The 16,148-nt window shown below is 37.7% G+C and overlaps 1 protein-coding gene and 1 long non-coding RNA gene across 6 annotated transcripts in view; one reads left to right on the forward strand and one right to left on the reverse strand.

Annotated features, from left to right (window-relative positions):
• PPP3CA (protein phosphatase 3 catalytic subunit alpha) overlaps positions 1-16,148 on the reverse strand; it is a 190,039-nt gene that overhangs the window by 33,351 nt on the left and 140,540 nt on the right. For all 5 annotated transcript variants that reach the window (XM_090139323.1, XM_090139322.1, XM_090139321.1 and 2 more), the window contains exons 4-6: positions 14,570-14,681; positions 13,478-13,623; positions 11,066-11,205 (exon numbers count right to left, since the gene is read on the reverse strand). In XM_090139323.1, coding sequence (XP_089995449.1) covers positions 11,066-11,205; positions 13,478-13,623; positions 14,570-14,681 — 398 coding nt within the window. The remainder of the gene's footprint in view (positions 1-11,065; positions 11,206-13,477; positions 13,624-14,569; positions 14,682-16,148) is intronic.
• On the forward strand, positions 1,423-5,308 carry LOC116238918 (uncharacterized). The gene is made up of 3 exons (XR_004169011.2): positions 1,423-2,544; positions 2,773-2,916; positions 4,163-5,308. It is a non-coding gene; the product is annotated as an uncharacterized LOC116238918 (long non-coding RNA).

Raw genomic sequence — 16,148 nt, forward strand, 5'->3', positions numbered from 1 at the left:
GCAAAACAGTCTCCAAATTACATTTGTGATCTTATGAATGTCACATCTCTGATAAACAAGGACTTTCCCCTTAGCAACTGAAAATATTAATTGTGTGACTTCTGAACACCCCCAAAGCATGCTCACTGAATGTACTTTTACAAGACATATTCTACTGTATGAAGACAATTAGATGAAAATGGTGCAAATCCCTCTGTCATGATATTTTTCCCGCACATGAAAATTGCTGCTTTCAAATGGCGGGGCCCTTCTCTACCACCTCTGTATCATGAAACCCATTCTTACTGTTACAGACACTGAGCAAGAATGAAGAGCACAACCTGTATGCAGTTTTGTCGGTACGAGTGTGAAAATAACCATTTTTTAGAGAAAAGTTATTTAAAATTATAGCTAAATACATGTTAATTGAACTTGAAATTACTCCATATTACTAATTTCTATAACAAGCTGTTTATTGTTGTAACAGAGATTTTCTTGCTTTCAAACCATCGATGATTCTCCAGGTCTGTATTAAAAGACAGCCAGCATGAAGGCCATCTACCACTTCAGCAAGCAGAACACCACCTATCTTTAGAAAGTTAATGCAGAACTGATCTGGCTTCCTCTGTCAAAAGCCAACAAAAGAAAGAGCAAAACACAATTAAGAATGTGCATTTATGAGTGTAAAGGTGAAGCAGCGGTGGAATAAAAACAACTCTTCACAGATCTGACAAAACCTTATCAGACCCCTTAAAAGCAGCAAGGGCTGGGAAAGACTGTTTAACCAGATGGCAGATGTGGAGGCTCTTCTCTTTTTCCTCTCGTCAAGTCAATCCTATGTAATTTGTTTTGCTTTATGCAGATTTATTTCCCACCCTTGAAACCAAGAGATCATTAAGCTGACTGCTTTCTCTTTCGTGATCCTTCATCCTGGCAAGAAAGTGAGCACCCCGTGAGTCAGCAGACGGCCCTGCTCCAAATCCCTCTGCCTGGTGATCCTCTTTCTGAAAGGCACTTTTGAATTTCACCTTCCTCATTGGCAGAGTTCCAGCATGGTATTGGCCTCACTCTCGCAGCAGCTTAAGGAAGTTGCATTTAAAACATTAAACCTGAGGATAAAGCAAGTATCTTCTGTCTCTTAAACAAAACTTCTGTTTAATTAATGCTCTAAAAAATACAAAATTCCATAATAACCAGACGAAAGGGCTGGTATGCTGTGCTGTCCTAACGTCACCGATGCCCCTTCAGCACCAGCAGATGAGACATCTGTGTAACAAAGGCCAGCCTGCCTTTACCAGAACTCCTGAAGAAGCACAGCCTTCTGTCTCCTGGGAGGCCTTCTGAACGTGGCCTGTCCCACAGCAGAGCCTCAGCTGTGACTGGGAGATGCATTCAGCAGATGTTTTCCTGGATTTGAGGCCCAGGATAAGGCTCACAGATGCTACAGCTCTCTCTTCCTACTACTGGGCAAGCTGCAAAGCAACAATCAAAACTGTTGCTTAAAGAAATAAAAGAAAAATCAAAACAAGCGACAAACGGTGTAAACTTCACAAAACAGCTCTGAAATTTTACCTCATGGCTGAAGAAAAAGCAGAACAGATTCTGTATTAACATCCATTCACAGTGCTATTTTGCAGTATTGATTCAATGACTCCTGTAGTTCAAATAATAGAATAGGCAGAAAGGTTTAAAAAAGGAAATACAAAGAGCTGGAGAAGACACAAAGGCATCTCTACGTTCACTTTTGTGCTGGTTCTATGACACAACGGGCTCACAGCATGCCTGTAAAAAATGCAAGCCAACCTGTAGCGTCCCTGCATCCCTGCATATTTTATTTTACAATCAGGTGTCATTGGTGGATGACAAGCTGGGCATGAGCCAGCAATGTGCCCTCGCAGCCCATAAAACCAACTAATCCTGGATTGCATCAAAAAAAGCATGACCAGCAGGTCAAGGGAAGCGATCCTGCCCCTCTACTCTGCACTGGTGAGACCTCACCTGGAGTATTGCATCCAGATGTGGAGTCCTCAGTACAAGACAGACATGGACCTACTGGATTGTGTCCAGAGGAGGATCACAAAAAATGACCCAAGGGATGGAACACCTCCCCTACAAAGGCAGAGAGAGCTGGGGCTGTTCAGCCTGGAGAAGAGAAGGCTGTGATAGTGACCTTTCAGTATCTAAAGGGGAGCTGTAAGAAAGAAGGGGACAGACCCTGTAGCAGAGTCTGTGGTAACAGAACAAGGGAAAATGGTCTCAAACTAAGAGAGGGATTTAGACTGGATAGACAGAAAATGTTTTTTTACAGTAAGGATTGCCCAGAGAGGTGGTAGATGCCCCATCCTTGGAGACTTTCAAGGTGAGGTTAGATGGGGATCTGAGCAACCTGATCGAACAGTAGCTATGTTACTCTTCACTATAAGAGAGTTGGACTAGATGACCTTTAAGAGTCTGTTCCATCTCAAACAATTCTAGGGTTCTACTATGATGTTACAGGGCTGCACCCTGTAACACCCTGGCGAGAACCCAATGTTTTGCACCTTAGGGACAAAGTACAGTCACAGGGTAATAGAGTTACAAAAAATACTTAAGAACAACTTTTTGCTCAGTGTACTGACCAAGTTTTAAAAAAGTCTCAGCCAAGCAGAAGACCTGCTGTCCCAGCCATAATCTCTTTTGCCACTTTCAAGGCCCACTTGCAACTACTTATTAGCCCCACCAGTTTATTTCAACACACATGAGATGATAATTCAGAAATGATGATGCAAAATCTAATGCTTCATCTTTCTTCAGCTTATCCAAAGGAAATCTTACTACTCACTTCCAACCCTCCTGGACACTTTGAAGCTGAAATGTTCTTCGCAGCTAAAGTCTACAAACCCACTCAAAGGGCATAGTGCTGGTTATGAACATGGCCTACCTAGTGTATGTTCTCAGGTATGGTATTTGGAATCACCTAAAAAACCTGGAATTATAAAATAACTAAAAATCCCAAATTAGATGGGGGTATAGTTTTGGCAACAGCAGTCACCTCAAAAGTTGACAGGCTGCCATTCAAACCAACGTCAAATGAGAACTAATTTGCATACAGTTATTTTCATAATTAATTGTGACTAAATGTAGGCTTATGACACATTTTGTTTAGAAATTTTTACGTTACCTAATGAAAACTGGAGTCTATAGCAAAAAAACTGATAGACAGTTGATTATGTTCATTATCAGTGTGGCTGCTCAAAATGTCTAGCTTAATACGTCTTTTCCAAGGTATTCTTTTCATGCAGTGTTAAGTACTGCTTTTACCACTTAAATGAAGTAGTAAAAAAAAAATTAAAAATGCTTCCAAATAGACATGATAGGTTCTTCTTTCCATTTCAAAGTAGAAAAGTTTTTCTTTTTTTCTTTTTATAATACCTTAATTATCTTATTCATCATACATCCAAGGAAAATAGACTTGTATTAGTAGGATTTGGCTATTTTTCAGATTCTACACAGCCCATTACCAAGAAAAGGCAAAGAGGCCAAGTAGTGTTCCATGCAGATAAAAGAAAATTTGACTGTGATATTTACTTCTAGGTAAATAACATGGCAAGTGTAGTGAAAAAACAATCTCAATACCAAAACAAGTAGCCTACATGAATATTTCAGTTCAAAAACCAGAAGGCAACTCTCAAAGGTTTTTTTTTTTCTTTTGCTATTTGCTGAAGTGGCTGCTGGGGAGAAGCAAAGTTTTCAGTTGTATGTAGATGTTACGTATGCTGTACTGGTTTTGACAATACAGGGCTTCAACTATCAGCACTTTGTTTTGTTCCTGCCCAAAGGTGATTTCATCTTAAACATTCTTTAACAGAAATTTATAAATACAGAAAAGTATCCCACAGTAAAGGAGGGAAGTAAATCCATAGGTAGAATACCAGAAATCCTGAAGCTATGGGCCTTGGAGAACAAGATGTTTCAGCAAGTCCTGCAAATGGCCAAACAACCAAAGATTATGTCACAGCTTACTAGAAACAAGTATTTTACAGAAATTTCCACTTGGATTTTTTTTTTTCTAAATTTGTATCATAAAAATCACTAGATTTTAAAATATTTCTAATCAAAGCAGCCATCTTGTAAGCAAATTCTCAACTTGTTTTTGTGAGTGCTACCCTTCCAGAAACACTCTCCTCCTTGCTATGCTTTGCAGAGCCCAGACTTTAATTCAGATGAGCCAGAAATAAAACAGTTGGCCAAGAGGAAAAACAAACAAACAGAACTCCCGCCCCCCCCCACGCAACAGGCTTTTCCAGAACAACCTACTGCTCTGCCTGCACCTCATGTGTCATGCTGAATCACAGAAGAGCAGTGACTCACAGAGAAAACAAAATATCCCACTGCTAAACTAGAGACGTTATCCTCCATGGAGTATGTGATTGTGATATATCCCCCTTCACCATTCCTTCTTCATTAAAATGTCTCATGAATATTTACTCGTTCTGAGGTATCTTTTGCATGATCAATGATTTCTTCTGCACAGAAACAATACTTAGCTAACATGAAACCAAAAGAGTAGATATTTTTACACTGATCTTCCAATAATAGCAGGGAAACAATTGATTCCATGCAAGCACATCATCAGCATCCATGCCCCGTGATTTCCACTTGCATGGTTTGCATTTTGCCAAGGAACATCCAGCCCTTCTCATAGGAATCACATGCACTTGTGCAAAAGATGCATAAAGAGGCACATTCATAATAACAGATCTCAGGGAAAGTTTTGACTTATAATACACTCCCAAAACAGACCACGTCAAAAATTAATGATAGCACGTTATTGTTTGAATAAAGTTTATCTTTCATCTAGTAATATTCCAACACATTTAAACAACAGGCACAGACATGTTGGGAGCATGGTTGTTCTTTGTTTTGCATTCATAGGATACCTTGAAGGCACGAACTCTTCTGGAAGTCCTTCAAAGCTACCAAAAATACCTGCAACTACGTAAAAATAGCTTCCATCTCAGCATCTTTTAGTACTCCCCAAATAATAGCGCATCATCCTACGCTCCAGGAGCCCAGCCACCTCCACCTCCTGCCTGGACTGATTGGGTCATTTCCTAGCAGACAGAATTTGAAAGTTTCAGACAAACGCAGCTAGTCCTCAGCTAGATCTACGATTCAAGGAAATGCAAAGATAGAACTAAACAACCTACGTGACATGGACTGGGCAGAAAATGACTCACACACATTTGAGAACTAGGCTTTAAATATGTTTTGAAATGTTTTTGTCACAAAAACAACAACCAAAAAAAAAAAGTTATTTACACATACTGATGTTCTAAATAGTGGGAGGAAATGACAAAATCAACCAAGACATTTGGCTTACTTCCCCCTGTGCTCGCCTCCAGATGACTTTTCAGAAGCTGGAGAAGCAGACATACCAGGACAACAACAATCCGAAAACCTTTCTGATCTTCGGTTTAACCCATCTCTAGCCCTCTTATGCGCACCTGGATAGACATAACTTGGACAGGTGAGCACTGTCATAGTATCAACTTTGGCCTGATAATTTTATACATCCACAAATTGCTACTTTCATGCAGTATGTAATCATGAAAGCTTTTTTTAATATATGAAAAAGAATGACTTTTTCTAAAGGAGTGATAATGACAAAATGCCCCATCCTAATTATTATAATCTTGCTTCTTTCTTTTTATACTCATGAAAACCCACAGATACATACTACTTTTAGCCAAATAAATGTCCAGTTTTAACAAAATGATGACAAAGCTTAACACCGCTTACATTTTCTTTTCTTGCAATATTACAAGATAGCAACTCAGAAGGCAATTCTTTGCCAAACATAAGAAACTTTGGAAACAATAGAGAAAAAAAAAAGGTAGAAACTCAAAGTTAATGATCACATGGCCTGGATGTAGACTTAAACTTCCACTGCAAAATGGGACAAAAAAATTTACTGAACTACATATCTTTTGTAATGCCATTAGTGAACAGCTGTAAATGAATTCTTAAAAAGAGGGCACTCAAATTTTTTCTAAGAAGATTACATGTGTGTATAAAAAGTTTTCAGTAAAACCCATCAACCTTGTATTTCAGTCACCAAAGGCTTTTGCTGCTTCACTGTCCTAGGCAGCTCCCAGCAAATCTTTCAGCCAGTTTTCTCTTGCCCTTAATCATGCTGCCTGCACTGAGAAACAAACCAGGGAGCCACAGCAGATCAGAACAATAAATACAAGGGCAGCTCCAAATGTAACGCCTCCTACCTTAGGAGGCAGAGTGACCTATGTACATATCTTCTTCACAGAGTCATTCTTTTTAAAATTGGTCTTGTTCCCAGATCTGATGGTACACATGAGCAATTCCACCAATACAACCGAGTACGTATAATGAAGTCAACAAAAAATTTCTGGCCTTGGAGATGGAATAATGAAAAGGTGGTGAAAATGTTTAAAATGATGGTACTGCACCAGAACATGCATGTAACTATGCTTCATACCGCACAGTGAAACACACTACAATCTTCAATAGCTTTTTAGCACATACTTATTGAGTCCTTGTTACTCACAAACCTAACTTATGTGTGAAGTAAATCACTGAAATGTGCTGACAGGGCTGAAATTATTATCCTACCCTGAGCATTTCTAAGGCCAAGTCACCTTATTTTTGCCAAGGCTAGCAAATGAAGTTCTTTCAGGAGTCTCCAATGGTAGCCACTCTGCTACTGCTTTGCTACATCAACACTTTCCCTTTTTGTTGCTTTAAAAAAAATGTAACAACTGCCAGACAACCTTACAAATCTCAGCACTCCCTAAGAACTACTAATAAGCTCACTAACAAAACCCAGGAAGCTTGTGCACAATGCCTGCAAAAAATTCCCCAGTATTTGCTCTATTTCTGCGGCCATCCACTGGCGTGGGTCAGGCTCATGTTACTCTTATGCTCTTGCTAACATCCATTAAATAACCAAGTCTAATGCACAAATGATTCCAAAAAGTGAGCAATAAGCTTGTATGCTTGCTTTTTCCTGATAGGCAGCCCTGTCACGGCAAGGCACAGTTAATTACCCTAGCAGCGTATCTGGACTCCTGAAGTTCTTCATCAGAGCTCTGACACAATGGAAATTAAGCAAGCTGGGCATGGATCCAATTGCAGTTTTCACAGTTAGGACTTTGTATACACATAGCAACTTTGTCTAAATGTGATGAAAGAACATCCTAATTCTTCATTCATCTCATAAATCGTATGGGAATAATAATGCTTCCACTCCAAGTGTGGCTTAGAAAGGACACTTTTTTGCCTCCTACCTCAGATATTGTCTAAACCACTTTCTGGCTGTCTCTCCTTAAATTAGTATGTTTCTGAGAGAGAAAAAAGTCCAGCTGACTTCAAGCTTTCTGTTCAGTGAAAGAAGCCATTCTTGGATTAGCAGCATGTCTTGCCAAGGTAGATGCATTTCTCACAAAAAAGCCTGAGAGTTACTGTACCACAAATCCAAGAAATAAGTATTATGGGTCATTGACAAGATCAGTACAACCAGCTAAGCAGAAATAAACACATACGATATAAATCCAAAGCAAAACTACATAATCTGATAAACAAAGTAAACTTCTTTATTGGTGGATCAGGTGAAAATCTGAAAAATCTGGGGGAAAAAAAAAACAAAACACCACAGGAAAAACTATTTCCCTTGTTTCTAGCATTCTCTGAATAAAATATTATTTTCTATGGGTTAGGATGAAATTAATTTCAAGAAAGGGAAATGAAATCTCATCACTGTTGCTCTTGGTTTGCTTTAAGGTACAGAGAAATTACACAAATTTCCAAAAAGTTACTTAAATATCACAGCTATTTTTCACTCCAGCATTGTGCTACTGCTATTTCCCAGGACCCACAGATTTTGACAACCTACAGTGTGAAATGCTGTAGGACGCAAAAGATAATAAATGTTCATGTGTAGCACCCTTGAAAACTGAGCTGACTTTCCTTTACATCTCTAAATGACAGGTTACATCTGTGATTTCCAGAACAGATTTTATAGTGCTATCCATACTCATTTTAAGAATTGTGACACAAAAGGAAATTTCTTGAAGAAAAAGCTTGATCAGTCTGAAATTCAATAGGCTGTGAGTGATCACCTAATAGATGTAGTGAAAAGCTTGTCAGACTACTATAAACAACATTCTTTATACTTTCTCACATACATTTAGCTCATACAAATGGCTCGACGTTTCTCAAATGAGTTTTGGATGAGTGGAGAAGATTTAATGTACTCCTGAGCTGGAAAGCCCAGTTAATGTTGCATGTACACAGCTGGAAGGCTGCTTTACTGTTAAACACATCTTTCTGATAGCATTTTGTTATAGGAAATAACCAGAGAAACACTTTAAGTGTCAGTTGGAATTTGCCATGATAATGAGCAGGCCTTATAAAAAAGAAACTATTTATCACAGATATTTCCTGCAATTAAGAGATCTTAATCATCTGGAAATCATTTTCCTGGCATGTGTCTCTGAAATCTTTTTGACATTGCTACAAAATGCCCACAACTATCTTTTAACTTAAAATTCTGGAAATGACTAATTGTTTATTCTTTGATAAATTAAACTAAAGTTCATTCTACGAACAGACAGTCTTGAGGAAGGACAGCCTAATTAAGTCACTTCTTTACATCCTAACTGGCTGCTTTGGAAACTATCCTTCTTTTCTCAGGAGGAAGCTAGAAAAGGCAAGCAAAGCTGGACTATGCACCTGTTATAATGGATTTTGTGTGTGTGTGTTTTGTTTTGTTTTGGTTTTTTTTTTTTGGCCAGGAATTACAATTTAGTAAACAGTGAATGAAATTCAGAGCAATTACATACTTCTTTTAAGAGTAACACTTGCTTTTATATAATCTCAGGCAAAGGTGACTCCAAGCTGGCCATCTGCTAGGGTCATTATACAGCTCCATCCTCCCACCCCCCACATTATCTCACAAGTAGGTATCTTGCAAATATTTCATCTTTTCCTGAATATGCACTTTTCTGTTTATGAAATATATTTTCAGGAGAAAAACTGATGTATATTATTGGGGAATTTCATGGCGAAATAGAGAGCTCTGGAAAACCCTAAAATCTAGAGGTTGTTCCATAAAAATACAAACAAGTATCTAAGCACAAGGCATATCTACAAGGCTTTCTATCCTTTTTAAGAGACGTTCATGAAAGGAAACTACTATTACTCATTGTTTGTAGGAATGGTGCTTGGAACTCCTAGGAATTCATCAGCGTTCAGTGTTGTTCAAAGGAAGAGGAATGATTTTAGCCCTCGGTGTCATAAGCCCATTTCTTCACAGATCAATTGTTTGCAACAGTTTGACACCTTCTTTCATAATGAGACCAAACACATATTGAGCACATTCCAGACTGTATTGATCTGGAGGCTGTGGTATTACTTATCCACAAAAGGTGTGTGCTGACAGCACAGGCTGCAGCACAAATGCTTTGTTCTCAGTCCATCCCATGCTGGAGCAATTACAGCTTAAAGAAAGGACTAGGAAGACTAATTTTTCAAAAGTCAAACCATCATTTACCTTTCTGCTAACGCTGCCAACTAGAAGGTTGATTTTAGCACCTCAGTCTCCCAGTTACTGGTAGAAGTCACTGATTAATTCTCAACATTTTATTAAAGAGTTCAAGATCAGTTACATTCTGGGTGAGGTTTTCTAAGTATTCTAAGACAATTAAAAAAGCTGGATTCTTCACTCTTGCTGAGCTCTTCTGGAAAACTTAAAACTATGTCACTTTACTTTTCATTCTGTCACTCATCCTCCAGGCTCTGCTAGTTCCACAGCCCTATTTTCCTTATAAGCTTGCCTGAATCACAGTAACAACAAAAAACATAGAAAAGTTCCTCAAAATCCCCATGGTTTACAATGTAATCACCACCACCTTTCGTAAGATAACACAGACCCTTCCTATTCTGGAAAGAGAAGGAAAGCAAGAAGACAGGCAGCACCTGGTAGATTCTTCATCACCAGCTCAAGCACACCTACAGGGTGTCCTCTGCCTTATGGCCACAGGACTCTAGAAACCAAGACTAGAAACCTACCACTGGAAATGGAGAAAGACCACAGCCACCTTCCTGTCAGACAGAACTGAGAAAAGAAAAAAAGGAGCTGCTGTTTGTTTGCATTTCCCTGGGTGCTGCTGAAGGGCTCCTCCCCAGCACCTAAGAAAAGGCACTTCTTCGGTGCATGGAAGAGAATCTTCTAATGCTTTATGCTGGTAGGGAGGCACAAAAGCCATGCTTAAAGGACAGAATTAAGGAATAACTATGAAACAGAAAGAGAATACACTTCAAAAAGTCTGAAATCAGCCCACAGATTTGTTTTCAGTGTGCTTCTATTTTTATTATTTAGGTGCGCCACTACTGTTACTTTTCAGAAATAATTCTCACTGCTGTATTTTACTAATGCATAAGTAGATGGAAATAACTTCAGTGATTAATTAAGAGTTTAAGAGATGCCCTTGCATTCAAGTCCGTACATGTTTCTGCAAGAACATTATAGGCACTTGCCTACATTTCAAGTGTTAGCAAGTTCTATTTAACCAATTCTGTTCAAAGCTCAAATGAGAAGAACTAATCCCTAATGTAAGCAAAAGTTCGATAAAACTGGGGTATAAAAGTGCCTGTGTGGAAAAATCTATTTTTACTGACCCTGCAGAACAACAGGTAGCAAGTTCTCCTACACCAGCATCAAAATAAACTTCTAGTTTTCAATCTAGAAATGTAGTTACCTACACTTTAAAAAAAAAAAACAAAAAACAAAAAACTGCTCACACTCGTTTCCTAACTTACAAGAACAAATATAAGCTAAATACACAGGGCTCGGTGAATAAAAATAAGTCATTTAGGTTTTCCCAGTAGTGGGGAAAAAGCAAGATAAATAAACCGAAGATGAAGTTATCTGAAAGCAAGGCAAGCCTGCAGAAAGAAGTGCCCACTCTCTTCTCAATCCAGTTATCAAAGAAGTGTCACAAACATCAAACATATCACCAAACTAGAATGAGATCACACATAGAAATCCATACAATCAAAAAGTAATGTTCACCTGTAGAAGTATGAGCATCCCCTGACTGTGTTGTGAGTGAAGTGTTCCTGAGTCTTCTCATTTCCAAAGTCCTCTAATGGATCTGACCAGAGGATGTCACACATGGGTCCATATGCAGGTGGTTCCTTGAATCGATCTAACTAAGGAAAATAGGAGAGAAAGAAATACTAACTTCTTTCAACTACGTATCACAGAAATACTGATGAAAAGTTATTATTTTTCATTCCATAGGTTGCCAAAAGAACATCCCAAACAAACTATTTTACAGCTCCGGATGCTCTCAGCTTTAAAGCACTAGGATTTTGAGAAACAGTAAAATGCTCCTTGCTAACACTGATGAAGAGAAGTAATAGATAAAACCAAAAAATTAAACACTGCATGTGAATTTTGTGCACGTTTTTAAATTTTTTTTTGCTGTTTTTTACATGTTGTTCTAGTGGCAAATAAAGATGGTATTTCTGTATTTTGTGATTTTTCAAATATCATAGTACTTGATTCATGTGCGTGAGGCATTACAAGAAAAAGATACACTTATTTCAAAACAAATTCCCATTTTTATTTCAATATATTTTTAGGAAAAATACAAGGCAACATTCACAACATAGCACTGGAACAGGCTGCTCAGGGAGGTTGTGGATTTTCCTTCTCTTGAGATATTCAAGATACACATGGATGCCTCCTGTGCAGCCTGCTGTAGGGGGCCTGCTTTGCAGGGGTTTGAACTTGATGATCTCTGGAGGTCCTTTCCAGCCCCCACAATTCTGTGGTTCTGTGATTCTCTACATTATAGAACCTTGCCATATTTCTACTCTTTCCATAAACCCAGTCCTAATTAAATAGCTAAAAATTTGTTTCTATCTGATCTCTGGTATTAAAAACTACAGCCATAAAGAATCATGTTGTAAGTAAGATTATAACAAATAGGGAAATATTAAAAAGCAGTATTCCTCTGTAAGCATCCTTTAACATAAAAACCTCCCTTGTTGAGTGTCAGAATCAAGCAGCAGTCCAAAGCATTCTCTACTCTCTCCATAAAAATCAAATAATGTTAATAACTAACTTAAAAAAAAAAAAAAAAAAAAAAGTAATTTTCAGGAAGAAAAAAGTGGTCTTACATGTTTACAATGAGTGAAAAAGTCTTATTGAGACCTCCACAAATTTAAATTTACCTTTGCACCCTCCTAATGAAATATTCATAGCATACCTAAACTTCTAACTTATTTCAGCTCTTTAAGAAATTAATGCTTTTGTAACTATAATTCATTTCAATTAAATAAAAATTCATAAATATCCAAAATCAATTTTTGCTGACCGCCAAAGATGAATAAACGCCTTTTGGGGGGGAGGGCGGGGAAGGAATGATGACAATGACTCTAAGCCAGAACCTTAGCCCTCAACAATTTTGCTCTGCCACTGCATTGTTGCAAAACCAGCCAAATATTTAGGCTTTCTTTAGCTTAAAGAGATAGTGAACCTTTACCTCAGAAACAAAGCTTTACAGTCAGTAATTTTAAAAAGCGCAGTTACTATCTCCATTTAAGTGCATTTAAACCAAAACATGTCATTACTGGTTCCAGTATTATATTTTAAACCATATTAATATCTTATCAGGTTATAAATTAATCTCAGAATACAATTCCTCTATAAAACTCAAAAGTACATACGCATATTTGCACATTTCAAATTGTATGCAAGAAATAGAAATCTTTACTTCTGGAAACACTACAGATGCATGGATCAAATATTTCTTTTTAAAAATATAAACTGAGATCTCTTTTTCCAAAACATCTGAATAAAAAAACCTTGAAAATGTGCAACAACACGAGTACTTAAAGAAACTGACAGCATCTACTTGGGGCTCATTAAGTTGGAGCTTACGCTGTACTCCTGTATATTGAGAAGTTTCTTGATAGTTTTGACTATACTCACTGCTATCATATATTACAATATCACAACTTCTGTCATGTGCCTTAAGTACCATGAATTTTTTTCTAGAACTGCCTTTTTTTCTTTTCTCCAAGAAAGTGCAGAATGCCTATGTTGCAAGGAACCGTCAGGTAGTATGTTTACAATGTGCTAACAGATCTTTCTTACACGAAATTAATGCTGTGTGTTCATTTGCTCCTACATACTTACTCACCTAACAGTTAGTTTTTCAGAACATAAAGATGATTAAGTTCTGTGCGTTACTGGATGTTGGTGATTTCTTCACCTCAATAAAACAACATAGCACTAATTACAGCAATTCCTTTTATGCTCTATTTAAAAAGACCTTTAAAAGGTGATAAGGTCAGTGTGAATGTCAAAATGACATACAAGCATCTTACATGAAAGAAAGCAAGAAAGGATTCACATTCTGCTTGTCAGTGATTAACTGTTCGCTCATTAGACCTGAGCACTACTCATACTTACTTTTCTGATGTCATCTAGGGTGTTGATCTCTGGAGACAAGCCACCATGTACACACAGGAACTGCTGATTCATCAGAGCTGCCAAGGGAAGGCAGTCAAAGGCATCCATGCAGGCATCATATACTCGTTCTGAATATTTGATTTTACCTTTTAAAGATTAAAATGATAACAGAAAGTGCCATCAACACTTGAAAGGAAAACAGAAATTAGAATGCTACTTAATGCTTTGATCTTGCTGTCACTACTCTCCTGTACTGAGCACTGCACCAAAGCTTGTTTTGCGTAAAAAAATCTTTAGGGTTATTGCTATTAATTGGAGGAAAAGTTATTTATTCTCTAATTATGGTGAAAAATTCTGCAAAGTTTATTATATTTCTCCAAAATATTGTAAATAAACAATTTTATATTCTATTATTGTCTGCCATGAAATCTACATAACAAGCCTTAATAAAGTTTGCTGAACGATAATCAGCTACTACATTTTCACTCAAAGCTCTCAAAGTAATCAGAAGCTCAGTCCCTTATAATTAATTATCTACAGAAATACCATTACGAAATGAATGGGGTGGTACAATGAAGCTGAAATGTTAATTTACCAATACAGATATTAAAGTCAGCAAACCATGAAGCCTTCCAGCCAATTAACATTTCCTTTATATTCACTGCTACGCAGGCATCACAGACTTATGGCAATAGCTTCAGTTTACAACCACAGGAAAAAAATGTTTAATTACACAAGTAAAGGTCTACATCTAATGAGCTTCTGTGTGTCACTGCATCCCTTCTTGCAACAAAGAAAAGAATTCCCTCAAAAAGAGTGTCAGCCTACTTACAAGGTAAATGAGAACATGCCATGTTTTAAGCAGCATTAGCTCTGAATCTAATTGCCTCTCTCCACCACTGAAACACCCTCTCCAGGCCCTCCAGGATGACTGCCCTCTCAGGGAGCATGGATGACACACTGATATTACGTATAGTAAACATTAAAAGTGCCTTAAAAATTATTGATATAAAGCAAGTATCAAATACAAAATAACAAACTGAAGGTGTTGAATAGGGAGTTAAGACAAGAAAAGTTAGAAGGTACACTTACATTCTTGCTTAAATGTGAAATACTCTGTTAAATGTCTACATTCATGATTCCCACGAAGTAAAAACAGTGTTTTGGGGTAAAGGATTTTCAAGGCCCACAAGTACAGCACACACTGAAAAGCAGAAACAAGACAGAGAAACAGAATTCATAATCCATTATGAAATCCAATCACTGTGTTTCCACCTAGATGGGAAAAAAAAAAAAGAACAGAAACAGAAAAAAAAAAAACAACAAAAAACAAGCAAGCAAAAGTAGTATTTATGTGAAACATTTACTTTCAACAGTTAAATGTCACCGTTCACAGATACATTTCAAACATTTCTCTGTGCTTCAATCTGGACTGGTAGAAGCTACTATCAGTATTCCGTAAAGCAGTTGCTCACACTGGGTAAGTCCCTGTTCAGCCTTCACTTGCGACAGCTTTCAAGAAGCAGTGCTGTGCACCCCTAAAATACCACGAGTGTGCTCCACCTGGAAGGTCAGACAGAAATCTGCAGTGGAAACAATTTCATAGGAAGATCTGCATTTCCTGATTGAATAAAGAGTTGCCATAGAACAATTTAACCCACACTTCAGGAAATACCTTAGCTTCCAGTACTACATAATTTCTGTTACCTCTTGTAATGAGCACTTGCTTATTATTCACTTAACCCTGTTCTGTGCAAGTGATCGAGAAAAAAATCCATCAAGCCCTTGCAATAAATGAAGTTACTCCAAAGCTTCAGAAAAGCCTTTTGTTTACCAGAAGATTTCTATTTGAGAGAATAATTCTTCAAAGCATGGTTTTAAAACAAATAAGACTTGAAAGGGCTAGTGTCTGCTCAGACCTCCAGAGACCACCTGAATAAAATAGCTGTGTTGAGCCCAAACTGGCATGGCAACGTAGTTCTTGACAGATGAGCAAACTTGCAACTTTTGTGGAATATTTGTTTAGTGCACATGATGGCACTGGCTTCCAGGAGAGCTGATGGAAGTATGGCCATCCTATGTCACTTCAGGAGAGTTCACTGTTCAGTCTTCCCAATGCTGCTGAGGCAAGCAGCTTGCTGTTGGGAAGAACGCTCCCAGGGGCTGTGATAGCCTCAGGAAACATGAGCTACGAGTCTGACCAGTTTCTCCTCCAACCCTTCCTTTCTTAAACATCCACTAGCTGCAGATTTGTTGCACAAGACATAAAAGGTATCTTTTGCATTTGCAGCTGTCCACTAATACCCCCTTCATTCTGACAGGGGAATTTATTTACCTTAATAACCAAAAGCTTGGAAACTCAACGTACTTCTAATAGTGGTTTCTGCTTAGCACAAAACCATCACTTTTGTCAGTTCAATGACTTTAAATGTGTACAGTATGAATTCTCTTCTACAATTCAGAATGTCTTGATAAAAAGAAACAGAAAGTTTATGGTAATCACATCTGAACATTTCGATTTCTGCTCTCATTTGCTAAACAGTCATCATCTCAAACAAAGAAACGCGACATTTTTATATTTGTGCTAAGACTCACACTCTCTACAGATAATTATATAGCAGCAGGAGTTTTACAATACTGCACTTTATGTTGAATTTATTATGCATAAACA

This window comes from Phasianus colchicus, chromosome 4, assembly GCF_987193195.1.
Source record: "Phasianus colchicus chromosome 4, bPhaCol1.hap1.1, whole genome shotgun sequence".
In the NCBI taxonomy this organism is placed as follows: Eukaryota; Metazoa; Chordata; class Aves; order Galliformes; family Phasianidae; genus Phasianus; species Phasianus colchicus.